The sequence below is a fragment of the Heterocephalus glaber genome, unplaced genomic scaffold (genome assembly GCF_053883595.1).
Source record: "Heterocephalus glaber isolate CG9 unplaced genomic scaffold, H.glaber_assembly_v1.0 deba00001449, whole genome shotgun sequence".
NCBI classification, from domain to species: domain Eukaryota; kingdom Metazoa; phylum Chordata; class Mammalia; order Rodentia; family Bathyergidae; genus Heterocephalus; species Heterocephalus glaber.
In genome coordinates this window covers 996457-1012492 of record NW_028258300.1, presented here as the reverse complement: position 1 = coordinate 1012492, position 16036 = coordinate 996457, and the positions used below count along the sequence as shown (strand labels likewise).

Below are 16036 nucleotides of genomic sequence, written 5' to 3'. Positions count from 1 at the left end.
GAAGTTGTGTGAAGATAAACAGGAAGCCAAGGTGCCTGGCGTGGCCACATGGCATCTGGCCAGGACCTGATGACACCAGAACAGACAGACCCAGGTGCTCAGCTCATCAACCAGGAAAAGAGAGATATGCACCCTGAATATTCTGCTCAGATCTCCACAGGCACCGTGGTACGCTGAATGATGCATGCAGTCCCATAAGAGCTTGGCGCCATGCGAAGCATCTGCCATGAGGCAGACACATTCTTAAAAACACGGGAGGTCACATTAGTCCTAGTTTCAGGTGAAGAAACTGAAACTCAGACTGAGCGCTCCCAGGTCATGATGTGGGTTAGGGCAGGGCTGGCCTTAGGCTGAGGCAGGACAGACTCCACAGTCTGCAGCTGTGCAGGGGCAATGTGGCACCATACCTTCCATCAATAGACTCCAGTGCAGCCAAGGGCTCTTTATTGCCAGGGAAAGCACCAGGCCAAGTGGGTGCAGAGGGCCTGGGCACTGCCTAGGATGTAGGCTCCTCAGAGGGAGAAGCATCAGGGCTCAGGATGTCCTTGCTCATGCAGCACCGTGCAGATACAGGGCTAAGAACTTCCTGAAGGTCTCTGGCTGGAAATCGACAGGCCCAACTGGCTCCTGAAAAGAACAGACCCCAGGGCCAGGGATTTAGCTCAGTGGTTCTGCTACCTGCCTCACAAGTGCAAGGTCCCAAGTTGGATCCCCAGTACAAAAAAAAAAAAGAATAAAGCCCATTAGGACCCCATACTAGGTGTAATGGTAGCAATCAAAATCAGTTGATGCATGTCAATCTGCAGTTCCTGGATAATCACTTCCTTTTCCTACTCTGCCTCTCGAGCACTAAGAAGGGTCCTGAGGAGCTGGTGCTGAGGAGACCCTGAGGGACCATGGCCAGGAAGCACTCCTGAAGCCACCTGCTGGTACAGCCCCGCTCCCAATGTCCCCTCACTTCAACTGCAGGACAAGTGGTCTGTTGCCTGTTCAGTCCCAGTGACAGTGACACCCCGCTCACTCCACGCCATTTACCAGGCGCCTGGTGCCCTGTGTGAGGGACCCAGCAGTATGTAAATCTGCTTCCTCAAAGAACTTAGTCAGGTGCTCAGATAGAATTTAAAGGTGACAGACCCCACTGCAGAGCAGAAAAGGACTAGTTCACAGACTTGCACATATGGAAGGGCAGCAACTCTGATAGGGCAGGCCCTCTGAGGCACACCACTCGGCACTGCCCAGCAGCACCTCGTACAACCCCACTGCCTGCGGGCACCAGCACACAGTCTTCAACATTGCTTAGACATCTGCTGAGCACTGCAGCCCAAGCCAGGCCCTCCTCCCAGATCCGACCACCCGGCTGGAGACGGCCACACTCACCACCACCACCTTCTTTTTGATCACCGGGAGACACCAGAAGTGCTGATAGAGGAGCTGGTCCGAGTCCACCCAGACCAAGTTCTTGACACCCTCATTTGAGGCCAGATCTGTGGTGTTCAACTGCAGCACCAGGAACTGGAAGATGCGTCCATCCGTGCCCACACTCTGCACAACCACTGGCTGCTCCAAGACCTTGTTGTGGTTCTGAGAGGAAAGGGGACAAGTGAAAACTCAGAAACAACGGAGTGTGAGGAGCAGCACAGACCAAGCGGCTTCTTGCTCTGCACAAAACCCTCTTGCTCCCATTTCACGGCTTCACCTTGGGGCATGAGGAGCTCTAGGGCCAGGCCCTCCCTCTCCCCCTGGCTCTGTCTGGCCTCCCCTGCTTCACAGCCCCAGGAAGCCGGATGCTACAACTTGAGCACAGTAAACTAAGAGTTCCCACCCCTGCGAGGCAGTTCCTGGGCAAGCCGCAGAGTTCAGGCAAGTGAACTGGGAGGTCAAGGACAATCTTGCAAACTCGAGGCATAACCTGATGGGGACAACAGTGACATCAACCTGGAGGATCAATGAATAATGCCACTCAGTTCTCATTCCATTTGACAGATGAGGAAACTGAGATTCGCTGAGGTAAAATGACATGTCAGAAGTCACAAAGATGGGTGTCATTGGGACCCGAAGTAGCTCAGGTACCTTGCTCCCAAGTGCCTGGCATCCTGGACTGTCTACACTTGCCACCAGTCATTTCAGCTTCATGCTCTCACTGCAACTCAGAATGGGCCATGTTCTTGCAGTGTGCATTGAAGCCATGGGGCCCAGGATTTCACCAGCCAACTCTTCCAGTTAGTGCTACCTGGTAATTGTACTGAAACCACATACTGAAGTCGTCCTAGGCACAAGGCATCTTGCCAGGTTTCCCACTCTCATGAATCTAGAGGCACATTCCCACTTAGCAGATAAGGAAACTGAGGTCCAGAGAGGTGGTATAAGGTGTGAGGCAGGATCAAAGCGAGGCTGTTAGTTATGTCACTTAAAACCCTACTGTTCTGGCTGCCCCCTGGTGTCCTGATGTATCTGACAGTAGCACCTCTCGTTCTCAGCAGTGTCCCTGTTTGGATAAATCACATGGTCAACCTGCAGAGACTTTGCGCCAATCTAGTTAGGTGAATGCTACTTTTTGGACAGGGATGAAAGGGCAGGCCCCACAAAGCAGGGGATCCCTGATTCAAAGCGCTGCCGCCATTCCCCTCAAGGGTTGATAGACTTTAGACATAGCTAACAGTCGACCTCAGTGTGGGTCACACCAGGGCTGCTGGCCTTAGAAGTACCTGTTCTTAGCTGCCCGAAAGATAAATAAAAAGAAAAGTACCTGTAAGTGTTAGCCAAGAATTCTGTATTGACTCTTATCTCCCTCTACAGATCAATAAAACTGCAGGTAGTACATAAATTTCTCAGCAATTTTACCTTTTACATGGAGGCTCTTCCCATAATTGCTCAACTTCACATCCCCAGGAACAAATTGTACCTAGAGGGGGTGGAGGAGGCCTCCTCTCCTACCCAACTGGGTGGCAATTAGTGGCTGCACTGCTACCCAGGCTCTACTGGCACAGAAGCTACAAAGAGCCCCTAGGCCTCAGATGTGACTGCTTCCTTGCACTGCTCAAGTCAGGAGGCAGCGTACCCTTTAAAGGCAGAGGGAGCATGGACCTGATCCTTGCTTCCCCACTCAGTAGCTGTGGGATCTCAGGCAAGATTCTAGCCTTCAGCAACCTTCAGAAAGTATAAGTTAGAAAACAGGACTAAAGCTAGCCTTCTGAGGATCCGAAAGACAAGGTCACACAAAGATGTGACAGCTGCTAGTCACCGCTGCCTATACCGGGGACTGGATCCAGGGCTTTGCACAGGCTAAGCAAGTACCCTTCCACTAAGCTACTCTCCTAGGCAACTTGCTAATCTCTTAGCCGTGTGACCTTCAGCAAGTTACTTAGCCTCCCTGGGCCTCAGTCTCCTCATGTGCAAAATGAAGCCTACTTCATGTGCCACATGGGACTGTTCCTAGGAGTAAATCAGGAAGTGCCCCTCAAATCTTAGTGCAGGATTTCCAAACTTGAGGTTGTATCAGCTTCACCCAGCAGGTGGGCTTGTTTAAACACTGACTGCTGAGCCAAAGCACAGAGCTTTTGATGTAGCGGGCCTGGGAATCTGCATTTCTGACAAACTCCTAGATAAGGCTCTTGAATTTTGAAAACCACTAGTATCAAGAACCCTGATCTATGCCTAGTATGTAGCTGGCACTCAATACAGGCACGGTCAAGTGCATGCCCACCCATGTAGCTAGCTACATCTCCTCAACCCCGCCTAGTGCCAGACCAAGGATAGGAAACATGGCAAGAATGCCCTCCCTCTTGCAGACAGCCTGAGGGTCCCCAGCAACAACTCAGACCCCTCCCCTAAGCAGGGACCTGGAGTCCCAGGCCAGCTGAGGGCTCCTATGTGGCTCTCCCTTTGTTCTTGGACCAGGCTTCCCCCCAGCCACTGGGGCAACCACTCAGCCTCCATTCCAAACTTCCTAGGTCCTTGGGCCCCTGTTTAAGACTGAGGCTACCACCAAGCAGCATCTCAGGTCCCTAGAAACCATCTTGGGGTGCCAGGCAGGTCTGGGCCACTGCCCAGTCTCATCTCCTGCTGCCGATGGAGCCATGCTCAGCTGAGACACTATAGTGCAGGACAGTGTGCTGAGCACAGGCAACAGGCTGTGCCATCCTCTCCCCACCACTTACTGCTGCTGAGCTCCATGGGACCCTGTGGCATAATCTGGAAACGGGCCCAATGACACCTCACGGGCCACGTGACTGGGAAAAGCACAGGCAGGTAGCTGGCCCCACAGGGGTAAGTGCATCTCCACAGGGTCCAGGGGAGTTCTCCCTAAGATTCCTCTGTGCCCTCTTTGTGTTCTGAGTAATGTCCCTGAGGCAGGAGACCAACACAACGCAGAGCAGCTCCACAGTCTTTCTCATACACGTACCCCATAGAGGCGCCGCGCCTGTGCCAGGGCATTGCCAAAAGCAAACAGGATCATCTTGGCCCGCAGCTGCTCAGGACGAAAGCGGTGTGGCTGCAAGTTGGCTTTCTCCAGGAAATACAGGGTGTGGGGATAGGGGTAGGGATAGCCTTCCTGGAACCCTGCAAGAGAGAGCCACATGTGATAAGCCAGCCTGCCACGGAGCCTTGGACTACTTCATGGCGCCTCAGGCAGGTACCAGAGACTTCGGGAGGCACACACTACCATCTTGCTAGGGTGGCAGACCTCAGCTGTGGGCCACATGCTGCCCGCCACCTACTTTCACAAATACTGTTTCTACTGGTACGCATCGCTCACTTTCACGTCTCCTGGTAGCGGTGACAGAAAGCACACATGCCCTGTGAAACCTAAAATGTTTGCTATTTGGCTCTTCCCAGAAGATGGCTGCCAACCTGTGACCGGCCCTTCTGACACGCTCACTCTAACTCCAGCCTTTCTCTCCGTCAAGCACCTGGGTGACAGCGACATTAGGAGATGGGTAACTGGAAAGTTATGGTGACTTTTTTTTTTTTGGTACCAGGGATTGAACTGGGGTCCTTGCACTTGCAAGGCAAGCGGTGGAACCACTGAGCTAAATCCCCGGCCCCTATGGTGACTATTCAAAGAGCGCCAATCATTTGCAGAATTCAGAACTTTAACATTTGTAACAGGTGACTTGCTTCATCCCTCACCAGGCATCAAAGCTGAGTACTTGCTCACCTCAGCCACAACCCTGACAAACCCTGATCCTCCTCTGCTGTGTGGTTATGAGTAAACCCTGGTAGCTACTGGTCAACTTCTAACGCCCAGCTGAACTGAATCAGCGTGGTCTGGGCGTGGAGGACCCACCTGAAGATTGTTACCAACAGCCATAAAAAGAGACCTGGAAAAAGAAAAACAACTGGAGGGGAAGATCTTGGCCTGCTGGTTTTCTAGGGGAAACTTGCTGCGGATGGTTTTCCTGATGGGAACTAGGCTGTTCTCAAAAGAGAAGCTCGGGGCCTCACTGTTGCTGAGAATGGCTGTTTTCCTCAGGGGAGCTCTGATCTTTACCGTGAGCATCACTTCCTGGCTCCAATGTGGATCCCTCAGCCTGATGGCACAGATCCTTCATCTCACCGGCTAGGTCTTCTGGCCTCCACCATTGGCCTTTGGGCCTTCCAGGTGTAGATCCTCAATTTGGACAAGCATGAGACACTGCCATGGGCTCTAGGCCACTGGCTGGACTCAGGAGGACAGTGCCTTGGACTCTAAGCCTTTAGCTGGACTTGTGTGGGAAACTGCTGAGATCCAGGCCCTCAGCTGGATTCCTTGGGCCCCGAGTGTACAGTTAATCTCTTGCACTCCTTTGGATTTGACTTTATGGGTAATGATCATACAAATAATCGTATAAATTATGTGTCCTGTATTTAATGTATTCCCTTACCAAAATCCTGACTACAACAGGAGGCTAGTGCTTCTAGAACTGAGTAACCAGGATCGGTGAATATGGGTGAAAGGAGGATGAGAAAGAGGCTGGGAAGTGCAGGATTTGAAAAGGGGAGCACTAGCCTAGAGACACAGCTGACCAATCAGGGGGCCAGTAGCTGTGAGGCAGGAGAGGGTCAGGGGAAGCTACAGCTTGTGGAGAGATGCATGGCAGGACCTACAGGCCTGCTGGGGCTGGCTGCCTAGCTCCTTCCTGGCTGACAGAATGAAGCTCTGTGGGACGGAGTTTGGATACAGTGCCCTATGCAAGGGCTGTGGAAGAAGGCAGAGTGTACAGGGCTCACAGGACCTATGAACAAAGGAAAGGCCTTGTCAGATGCCCTTCAAGCCACTATTAAAACTCTGAAGTCTCACAGTTACTTCTTAGGGCTTAAATGCAAAGTCACACTGCTTAACTTTGAGCAGACTGCTTAACTTCCCTGAGCTGCCATCTCCTTGTCCATAAAATGGGGATAATAGCACCTGTCGGACAGGCTGCTGGCCACACATCCTAAAACATAATGTGCACAAGGTGCCTGGCACCTGCTAAATTCTCAGGTCATCCTTTCCCTTCGGAAAAAAACATGTCCCTCATCTCCATATGTGTAAAAATAAGACTGCTTCTTACCGGTATCATCCTTCACATCATACACATTGCATTCCTGAAGATCAATCGTGGGGGAAATGGGATAGAAGGTCTCCAGAACATGATTCCGAGTGGCTTCAACTTCCTCTCTGGAGGCAATGGGGGTCAGAGGATCCTTGGCACTCAGTCGGGTGCCACTAGTACCACGGACCTGAAGGAGAACAGACTCTAAAGGGGGAAAAAGATAATTAGTCCAAGCTGGCCTAAAGCTTGCAACTCAGCAGTCTGAGGCCTCCCGCCCTTTGCACCTCAGGTCTGTGACAGCTTTTCTAGATGACTGGCCTAATGCCAAACACCGGAACTCGGTGGCAGGGATGTCAGTCCAGGGAGGAGGATGAACCAGTGTACTCTTCTTCCTGTGTTCCTTCTTCCTAGGAGTCTGGGCTGCCCTGCACAAATGTTCCTGAGCCCCAGCTCTAAGACAGGGACCAGACATGAAGGAAAGCCATTCTCTGCTCTCACAGAGCTCACCAGGAGACAAACGCTACAGCAAGAGGTAGGAGTCAGATTTAGATACAGCTGAGGTGAGGAAATGGGCCTTCTCTCAAGGGCCCGGGGAGCATCCTGAAAGAAGCAGTGCCTTCAAACCAGGCATCTGACCACCTGGTGGCACACGCCTGTAATCCTAGCTACTCAGGAGGCGGAGGCAGGAGAATCTTAAGTTTGAGGCCAGCCTAAACACCTTAGCAAGATCCTGACTCAAAATAAAAACAGAAAGGGCTGAGGATATAGTTCATTGTTCTCCAGGTACAATCCCCAGTACAGAAAAGAAAAGAAGAAAAAGATAGATAACAGCAAGGTTTCTCAGTTAGGCACTATCCACACTTTGGCCCAGATAATCTTTTGGTGAGGGGAGCCATCCTGTGCATTATAAAGTAGCAGCAGCAGCCTGGCTTTACCCCATAAAGTCCTTCCCATCCCATCCCTACCTGCCCTGTCCAAGGCATGAGAATCAAAAATATCTCCAGATACTGCCACATGTCCCCTAAAGGACAAAACTGTTCTGGCTGAAAACCCATGAGGTGGGCATCTGCAAGGAAAGGCAAGGGGAAGGAAGGCATTCAGTGAAGGGGGAGGAACACGGGCAGCGCTGGGGGAAATGCATCCGAATAACCACAGCAGGACAGGGTAGTAAAGGAGGGGCGGAAAGAAGCGCTGAGACCAGAGGAGAGAAGAGGCCACCAGACCCAGCAAGGGGCAAGGGGCCCAGTGTCCTCACAACTGGGAGTGAGAAGCCCTGCGTTGAGAGCCCAGCAGGTCAGATGCACAAACTCGTTACACAGAGAAGCAGGTGGCTGCAGAAACAAACTTGTGCCTGACTAAACAGTGACCATGTGTGGGTGTCCCTCAGTGTCCCCACAGGCCACCAGCAGGCAAAATGCACCTGGTAAGGTTCCTTGAGCATGGCCTGCAGAGCTCTGCGGAGACACATATTCCTCTGCAGAAATAAGCCAGCTCACAGTCTGGACGGGAGGGACCAAGGGTGGCTCTCTTTTCTTTTTTGAGATAGGGTTTCACTATGTAGCTCAGGCTGGACTTGAACTCACAACATAGCCCAGGCTGGCCTCAAACTCGTAATGATCCTCCTATTTCAGCCTCTGGAGTGCTGGGATTACAGGTATGCACCACTATGCCTCACTAAGGCTGGCTTTATAAGCCTAAAAATTGGTTTGGTCAACAGCACTGCCATTTAATTAGTGCACAGCCGCCCTTTAAAAATGGATAACATCTGTGAATTGATAAACCCTAATCTGCTTGTTAAAATACATTATAATCGCACCTCCAGATTAGCTTCCTAAAGCATTTCCTGCTTCCTCACATAAAATCTGCAAGGAACATAAATGTGCCCAGACCTCTCCTAACCTTAGGTTTTATATTCTCTCCACAGACCACTCCAATGTGGTTACTGATTCAATTCCCTCCACATCCCTCCTCCAGCGACAGCTCCAAATGGGGCAGTTTAATTAGAGGTGATACTTGACAATGGGCCAAAAAGGACTCCTCCATTAATGAGGTGCACTAATTTCCTTAGGGGCGCCATTACCTCTGCAAGGCTGACTCCTTGCCAGGAAGTCCATATGCAAAGGGGCGAGCTGGAGAAATCTGACCAAACAGATGCCCTGAAGTCCCAAATCACTCTATAGCTGGTGTCCCCCCACCCCCAGCACCTGTGTCCTCTGACTTCCCTCTGAGACATCAGAGAGCTGGTGTTCATTCTCTGATCCTTTGGTCAGTTCCCACTGTGTGCTGTGACCTGTGAGACATTGCACAAAACAGTTAAGACGTGGGCCCTGCAGTGGGGAGTCCACAGCTTAGGGAGGCAGACAGAAAAGCCATCGTGTAATTGCAGTAGAGCGTGGTAGGTAAGTGTTACAAGGAGGACCTGGGGGAGCGCAAAGCCAGCCGGGACTCCCAAGGGAAGGGGCTCAAGCTGAGTCTTGCAGCCAAGTACAATGTGGTCACAGGAAGAAAATGAAAAGAGCATTTGAGACCAAAAAGTTGCCAGGGCTAACTTAGGTTTGAGGATGGGAGACAGGACATTAGAGGAGGAAATAAGACCAGAAAAACTAAATGGGGGCCAAATCATAGATGGCCTTGTACACTGTGATAAACAGCTTAAGCTGCTGGGAGATAGTGAAGGATTTGGGATCAAAGAGACACATACAAAGAGCTGCAGTGTAGAAAGGCCACTTTAGTAGCTATGTTGAGCATGGATTTGGAAGAGTGAAGTCTGAAGGAAGTGAGAAGGCTGTTGCATAGAATATAAATATGGAGAGGGAAGAGAATTTAATATGCTTTATTATTTCCTTATCTTCAGCATTTACGCACTCCCAAGCCCACTGTGGCACATAACTGCCTGATACTGGTTTAATTAACAATCTTAGAAAGTGATTAAAAATTAAAAGGTACAGGTATAATATAGTGAAATGGACATACTTCCAAAACTACTATATAGATTTAATGCAATGCTGATTGAAATTCCAACAATATACTTCACAGAACTAGAGAAAACAACCCAAAAATTCATTTAGAACCAGAAGAGACCTGGAATAGCGAAAGCAATTCTAGGGAACAGAGACATGCCTGGGGGTATCACAATCCCTAACTTGAAACTATACTGCAAAGCTACTGTGATAAAAACAGCATGGTACTGGCAAAGAAACAGACCCAAGGATCAGTGGAACAGATTAGAAGATGCAGAAACAACTCCAGACATACTCAGCCACCTCATCTTTGACAAAGGAGCCAACCACCCTCATTGGAGGAAAGATAGCCTATTTAATAAATGGTGTTGGAAAAACTGGATTTCAACCTGCCAAAGATTAAAACTAGACCCATACCTATCACCATGCACTAAACTAAGATTCGAAGTGGATGAAAGATCTAAATATTAAGACAGAAACACTAAACTTGCTGGAAGATAAGTTAGGTAGAACTCTTGAAGACACTGGCATAGGAAAAGACTTTATGAACAAAACCTCAATAGCACGGGAACTAGCACAAAGAATCAACAAGTGGGATCTCATCTAATTAAAAAGCTTCCGCGAGCCCAGGATTTAGCTCAGTGGTTCCGGTGCCTGCCTTGCAAGTGCAAGGTTCTGAGTTTGATCCCCAGTACCAAAATAAAAAAAGCTTCTGCACTGCAAGAGAAACCACCAACAGAGCTAAGAGACAACCTACAATGTGGGAAAAATTTTTTAGCAGCCCTACCTCAGACAAAGGTCTACTATCTAGAATATATAAAGAATTGAAGGGGGGCTGGGGATTTAGCTCAGTGGTTCCATCACCTGCCTTGCAAGCGCAAGGACCCAAGTTCGATCCCCGGTACCAAAAAAAAAAAAGAAAAAAAGAATTGAAAAAACTCAGACACCCCAAATTCAAAGACCCAATTCAAAAATGGGCATCTGAAATGAGCAGACATTTCTCAGACAAAGAAGTAAAAGCAGCAAATAAATATATGAAAAAATGTTCAACATCACTGGTCATTCGAGAGATGCAGATGAAAACAACACTGAGATTCCACCTCACTCCACAAAGAATGGCTGGTATCAAGAAATCAACCAATAACAAATGCTGGTGGGGGTGTGGAGAGAAAGGAACCCTTCTCCATTGTTGTGGGAGTGTAGACTGGTGCAACCACTGTGGAAATCAATATGGAGATACCTCAAAGAACTAGGGCTAGAGGTCCCACTTGACCTAGCTCTTCCCCTGCTGGGTATCTTCCCAAAAGAAGTAAAAGAATCATACCACAGCGATATATGTGCACTCATGTTTATAGCGGCACAGTCTGTAATAGCTAAAGCTTGGAAACAGCTCAAGTGTCCATCAACTGGAAACTGGATAAAGAAGATGTGTTTTAATAAAATGGAGTACTACTCAGCCATAAAGAATGAAAAACTAGAGACATTTATAGCTAAATGGATGTATATCGAGGCCATACTCTTAAGTGAAATAAATAGGACACACATGTGTAAATACCGAATGGTTTCTCTAGTGTGAGAAACTGAAAGTGTAAATAAGGATTAAAATGATTAAAACGAATAACTGATACTTTGAAATAGGAAACAGTCCAAAGGTGTAGGGGTGGTGGGAGGGGAAGGGGAAAGGGAAGAAGGGAAAGGAAAAATTATGAAAATAGAAAAGAAAATAGTGGAAACAAAGTCTATGTAAATAGGGAAGGGTGGAGGGGTGAAGGGCGCACAGGTAATAGGGAAAAAAATAAGAACTAAGATACATCATGTACAGGTACAGGCACCCAATGATAAGTGTAAACGTATTTTATACCTAAAATGTACCAATAAAAAAATTAAAAAAAAAAAAAAAGGTACAGGTATAACTAATGATACTGATGATGTATCTGACCCGATAAAACCGGGCCATGAAAAAGTAAGGATAGGTATTTGAGTGGCTAGAGGTGGAGGGATGTGGCAGTGGAGCTGAGACTAGAAAGATAACAAAGCAGACCAAGGCTTTCTGCTGTTCAAGATGACCAACCTCGACTCCATGTGGCAGATAACGAGTAGTTTTTGGCACAAATCCGCCTGGTCAGAGAAGGGTGCTTGAGAATCTGGGATTTACACAGCTGTATCAGGCTTTCCACAATGAGTGGGCTTGGAGGAGAAAAAAAAAGACATTTGGGGACTTAAGCAATAGGCTGACTCCAAGACCCCTCAGTTAGAAATTATATTTACTAAGGGGAAACTTACCAGTACACCTCCCTCTTGGGAATGTCCTCTGTGGAGTGCCAGAGACGGGCGTGAGAGATAATGTTCAGAACACGCTCATCTTGGTTCTCTACGTGGTTCTGAGGGTCGTCAACAAGGCTGAGAACTTTCTGAGGAAGGCCTTCTATTAACTTGGTCTTGGTAAGCCAGAGAGCCTGTTTCACTCCTGCAGGGCAATAAGCATAAAACAACAAAAAGAGAAGCTGATTCAGAAGAGATGCTCATGTTGGCCAGGTAGCATCATGGAGAAACAGCTGCCTCAAGAGAGGCCTAGATGTGTTCTGGGACACCTATGCAGACAGGATCAGAAGAGCTGGAAGCCAGGGGAATCAGAGTTCAACTCAACATCAGGAACAACCATCTACTTCAAGATGGTGAACAGTTAGTGGACTAAGGTATTAAGCACTTGCCACAGGAGAAATTCAAACAGGAGCTAAGACAGCTGAGGCCATACGACTGAATCCTGCAGGAAGTAGACAAACCAGAGGCTGTGGGATTACACTGACAGATGTCAAATATTCACTTAAGAGTCCTCCTATGGAAAAAAAAAGATTCCTCCTGTTAGACCAGGAATGGTGACACATGTCTGTAATCCCAGCACTTGGTAGGCTGAGGCAGGCGGAACATTGTGAGTTTGAGGCCAGCACAGACTACACAGTGAGCTCCAAGCCAGCCTGAACTACATAGTGAGACCCTGTCTGAAAAAAAAAAAAAAAAAAGATTCCTTTTATGAATCCATACCCAATTTATTAGATGTGAGTCCAGAAGTAAACCTATACTACCTTATCAAGCAAAAGCAGCTTTTAAAATTAATGAGAATCACTTTTAAATCTTCATGAATAACTTAAGGAGCCCAGACTTTGGGACCACTTACACAAATAATTTTTCACATCTCATTTAAATTAATCCTGATATTCTATTTTATAAACAGATTTTTATATGAAGCAGCACTATGTGACATATCGCTGTATTTGTCAAAAGAATCATACCAAGGATGCTTTCTGAGACCTGAACTTCTGGCTGGCCTTAGTACAGTAAGGTCAGGTTTTACCCCTGCATGGTGGCATATGCAAGTTTGAGGCCAGCCTGGGCTACACAGTGAGTTCAGGCCAACCTAAACTACATAGCAGACCCTGTCAAAAAAAAAAAAAAAAAAGTTGGACATAGTGAATAACTGAAAGTTTTTCTTTTTCAGGGGTCAATAAACATTTTCTTAAAGGGCCAGGTAGTGAATACTTTCAGCTTCTGGACAATATACTAGTCTCTAGTAGAATTACTCAGCCTTGCCATTGTACCACAAAAGCAGCCACAAGCAATAATTAATATGTGCACATGGTTGTACCCAATAAAACTTTATTTACAAAAACAGAGAGCTGGCCTAGCTAGCTGATCCCAGCTCTGCATTACTCATTGCTTGGCAAGCACTCTACCACTGAGCTAAATCTCCAATCTAATTTTTTTTTTTTTGGCAGCGGGGATCAAACTTGGGACCTTGCACTTGCAAGGCAGGTGGCAGAACCACTGAGCTAAATCCCCAGCCCTAAATTTCCCAATCTTAACCCATTTCTAATTTAATCTGCATGTATTGTAAAATAGTTTTAAGTTCCCCAAAATACTTCTCAGCAAAAGGTGGTATATAAAGTAAACTAGATTCAATTTAGACTGACCTTGTAAACTTAAAAAAGCCTAGCTACTCTCAGTAGTATGGAATGTGGTGCCCAGCAAAATCTCCCCAAATCTGGCTTCCCTAAGGGAGAAAGAGGCACAGCTCCAGAAACTAAACTCTGAGTCAAATAAACATGCCAGTCTTCTACTGTCAGATGAAAATTAGCACTACATCCTTTCTTTTCAGTGATTATGCCTGCAAGCTGACAGAGAGCTGGTGACTGCTTTGGTTGGCAGGCTACCCATCCCAGCTGGAAAAACACTACTCTGACTCTGAGATACATCTTCATTCAAAAAGCTATGTCTGGGAATAAAGGGGCCTTTGTAGGAAACACCTCAGGCAATTTCTCTTATGGTAATAAATGAACAAGCAAGGAGGGCAGTGAGACTGTTCACTTTAAGGCTCATAGGACATCACAATACAATGCTTAGAATGTTTATATTTGGTGATGCAGCACAAAGAACCTTGGACTGGGAGTCATGTAAACTGTGTTTTACTTCTGACATTGCCAATGTTCCTTAAAGTTGAAAATAGAGAAAACGTTAAGATTTTATCCTTCACTGGTACAATACATATTATGTAATAATCAGACTTGCCATTTACTAAATGTCGCCATCTATCCTATGCCAGCAGCTTTATCTACAATTTGAAAGGATTTTATGAAATGAAGGAGAAAATGCAGACTAAGGAATTTTTGTTTCCCATCACATACCTTGAAAGTGACAGAGCTGGAGGGATAACCTGAGTGTTTACCCTAAAGTCCATAATCTCCATCATTTCATAGATTCTCTAGCTCTGTATCTTGCAGTTTCATTACAAACTTTATAAAACTTCTCTGTGAGTGGTGAAAAGTGTAGGATATAGGATACATTTTCAGCCTAATGATTGTAATTTTTAACTTCTAAATACTGCTACCAGGACCCGGGATTTACCTCAGTGGTTCTGCCACCTGCCTTGCAAGCACAAGGACCCAAGTTCGATCCCCGGTACCAAAAATAAATAAATAAATACTGCTACCATATTAATCCACTTAGTATTCTGTTACAGGGCTCACTCAAGGATGCCAAGTATCACGAATTCTTTCACAGCATCCTGTGAGGATGCTGGAAGTGTTTAACAGCTGGAAAACCAGCTTCAAGGAACAGGATTGAGCTGCTTAACAGGCCGGCCAACTGACTTCAGTTTTTTCAAATTTAAGATTTATTACTCTTATCTGAATCCTGCTAGGTCTCTTTGTTTCCTAATTGCCCCTTGGAAAATACAACTCCCACTTACCTCAACCACTGTTTTCAGGACATGCCCCATCCCCATCCCCATCCTGATTTGGTGAGAAGATAGAGGGATGGGGAAAGGAATCCTCAATAAACACAACACCCCCGCCCCCAACTCTCATTGACTTTGGAAAATAATTTCTGACAGTGCTCAAGAAAGACAGACTAGTTTTGGCTTAATTGTTTCAATCTGTTCTTAGTCAGAGTGATAGAGAAACAGAAGTGGGTAAAAGGAAAGGCCCAGATCCTTTTTTTGAAAACATCTCAGCTCTCAACTTTCACAAAGGACAATAACCTAGGAAACCAGAGTTGTAGACCTGCTTCAATATTAACTCTGTGCACCTGTGAGAAAATCACCCCCTTTTTCTTATAATTAACAGCCCTGTGAAATGAGATAATGGGCCTGGAGAGTAAACACTCCTCCTGCTGTCTCCTTCCTTCCACTATCATTTCCCTCTGTTTCTTAAATGTACAGTTAATCTCCAGGATGAGGACTGTCTAGTCAACACCATTCATTTCACAGGAAGTGGAGGCTCAGGAAAGTCAGAACTTACCCAAAGTCAACCTGAGAGTTATAGATGGGCCTAGACCTAGAAACTATGTCTTTTCACTTTGAAACTCAAACTATTACTCCCTTACAGGAGAGCACAGCTCTCTACACCCCACCTAAACCTCGTAACTCTCAGAAGATAGCTATCGCTATGACCCACTTCGCCAATAATCCAAGACACACAGTGCTTCAATATCTTTCCCCAAAGACACGAAAGGTCGGGGTCAGTGCTGGGCAGAGAAACAAGGTCCCCTCCCGTACGTCCTAGGGTCTCACCCTCGAGGAGACGGATACGCTGGTGAAAGATATAGCAAGGCTGTTCCTTGTACAGCGGCTGCTCGTGGATCGGGAGAGAGCGGTGGAATCTTGGGTGCTTCCAACCGCGGTCCCAAGGCGGAAAGACCGGCCGCGCCAACCCAGGCATGAAGTGCATCTTCCCAGCGTAGGTGATGGGCTCCAGTCCGGGGATCTCATATACCCTGTCCAGGGGGGGAGGCTCAGGCTTCCTCGTAGAGCGCACACCCCATTCGTATGCCCCTCGTCTCGGGATCCTGCAGCCCCCAGGGCCGAGCCGCCCACAGTCAACTAATGCCCGCTTTGCAGGCCCAGACGCCAACGCCATTCCAAGCAGGTTTCCTCAAGACCTCTACCTGGACGCCGCCATCTTCCCCCCCCCCGCAGGGACTGACGGGAACGAAAAGGGCTGGGCGCCGATGCTCATCTTGTGAGTGGCAGTCACTTCAACCAATCACAGTCAAGATATCCTTGTCTTG

At 47.5% G+C, this 16036-nt stretch overlaps 1 protein-coding gene across 1 annotated transcript; it reads right to left on the bottom strand.

Moving 5' to 3' along the window:
- Positions 1-427: 427 nt before the first annotated feature.
- On the bottom strand, positions 428-15967 carry Mrpl37 (mitochondrial ribosomal protein L37). The gene is made up of 7 exons (XM_004874639.4): positions 15540-15967; positions 11759-11942; positions 11547-11662; positions 6534-6719; positions 4403-4560; positions 1378-1581; positions 428-627 (listed from the first exon to the last, which is right to left on the bottom strand). The coding sequence occupies exons 1-7, from the start codon at positions 15883-15885 to the stop codon at positions 550-552; spliced, it is 1272 nt and encodes a 423-aa protein (XP_004874696.1). The 5' UTR covers positions 15886-15967; the 3' UTR covers positions 428-549.
- Between the last annotated feature and the right edge of the window lie 69 nt (positions 15968-16036).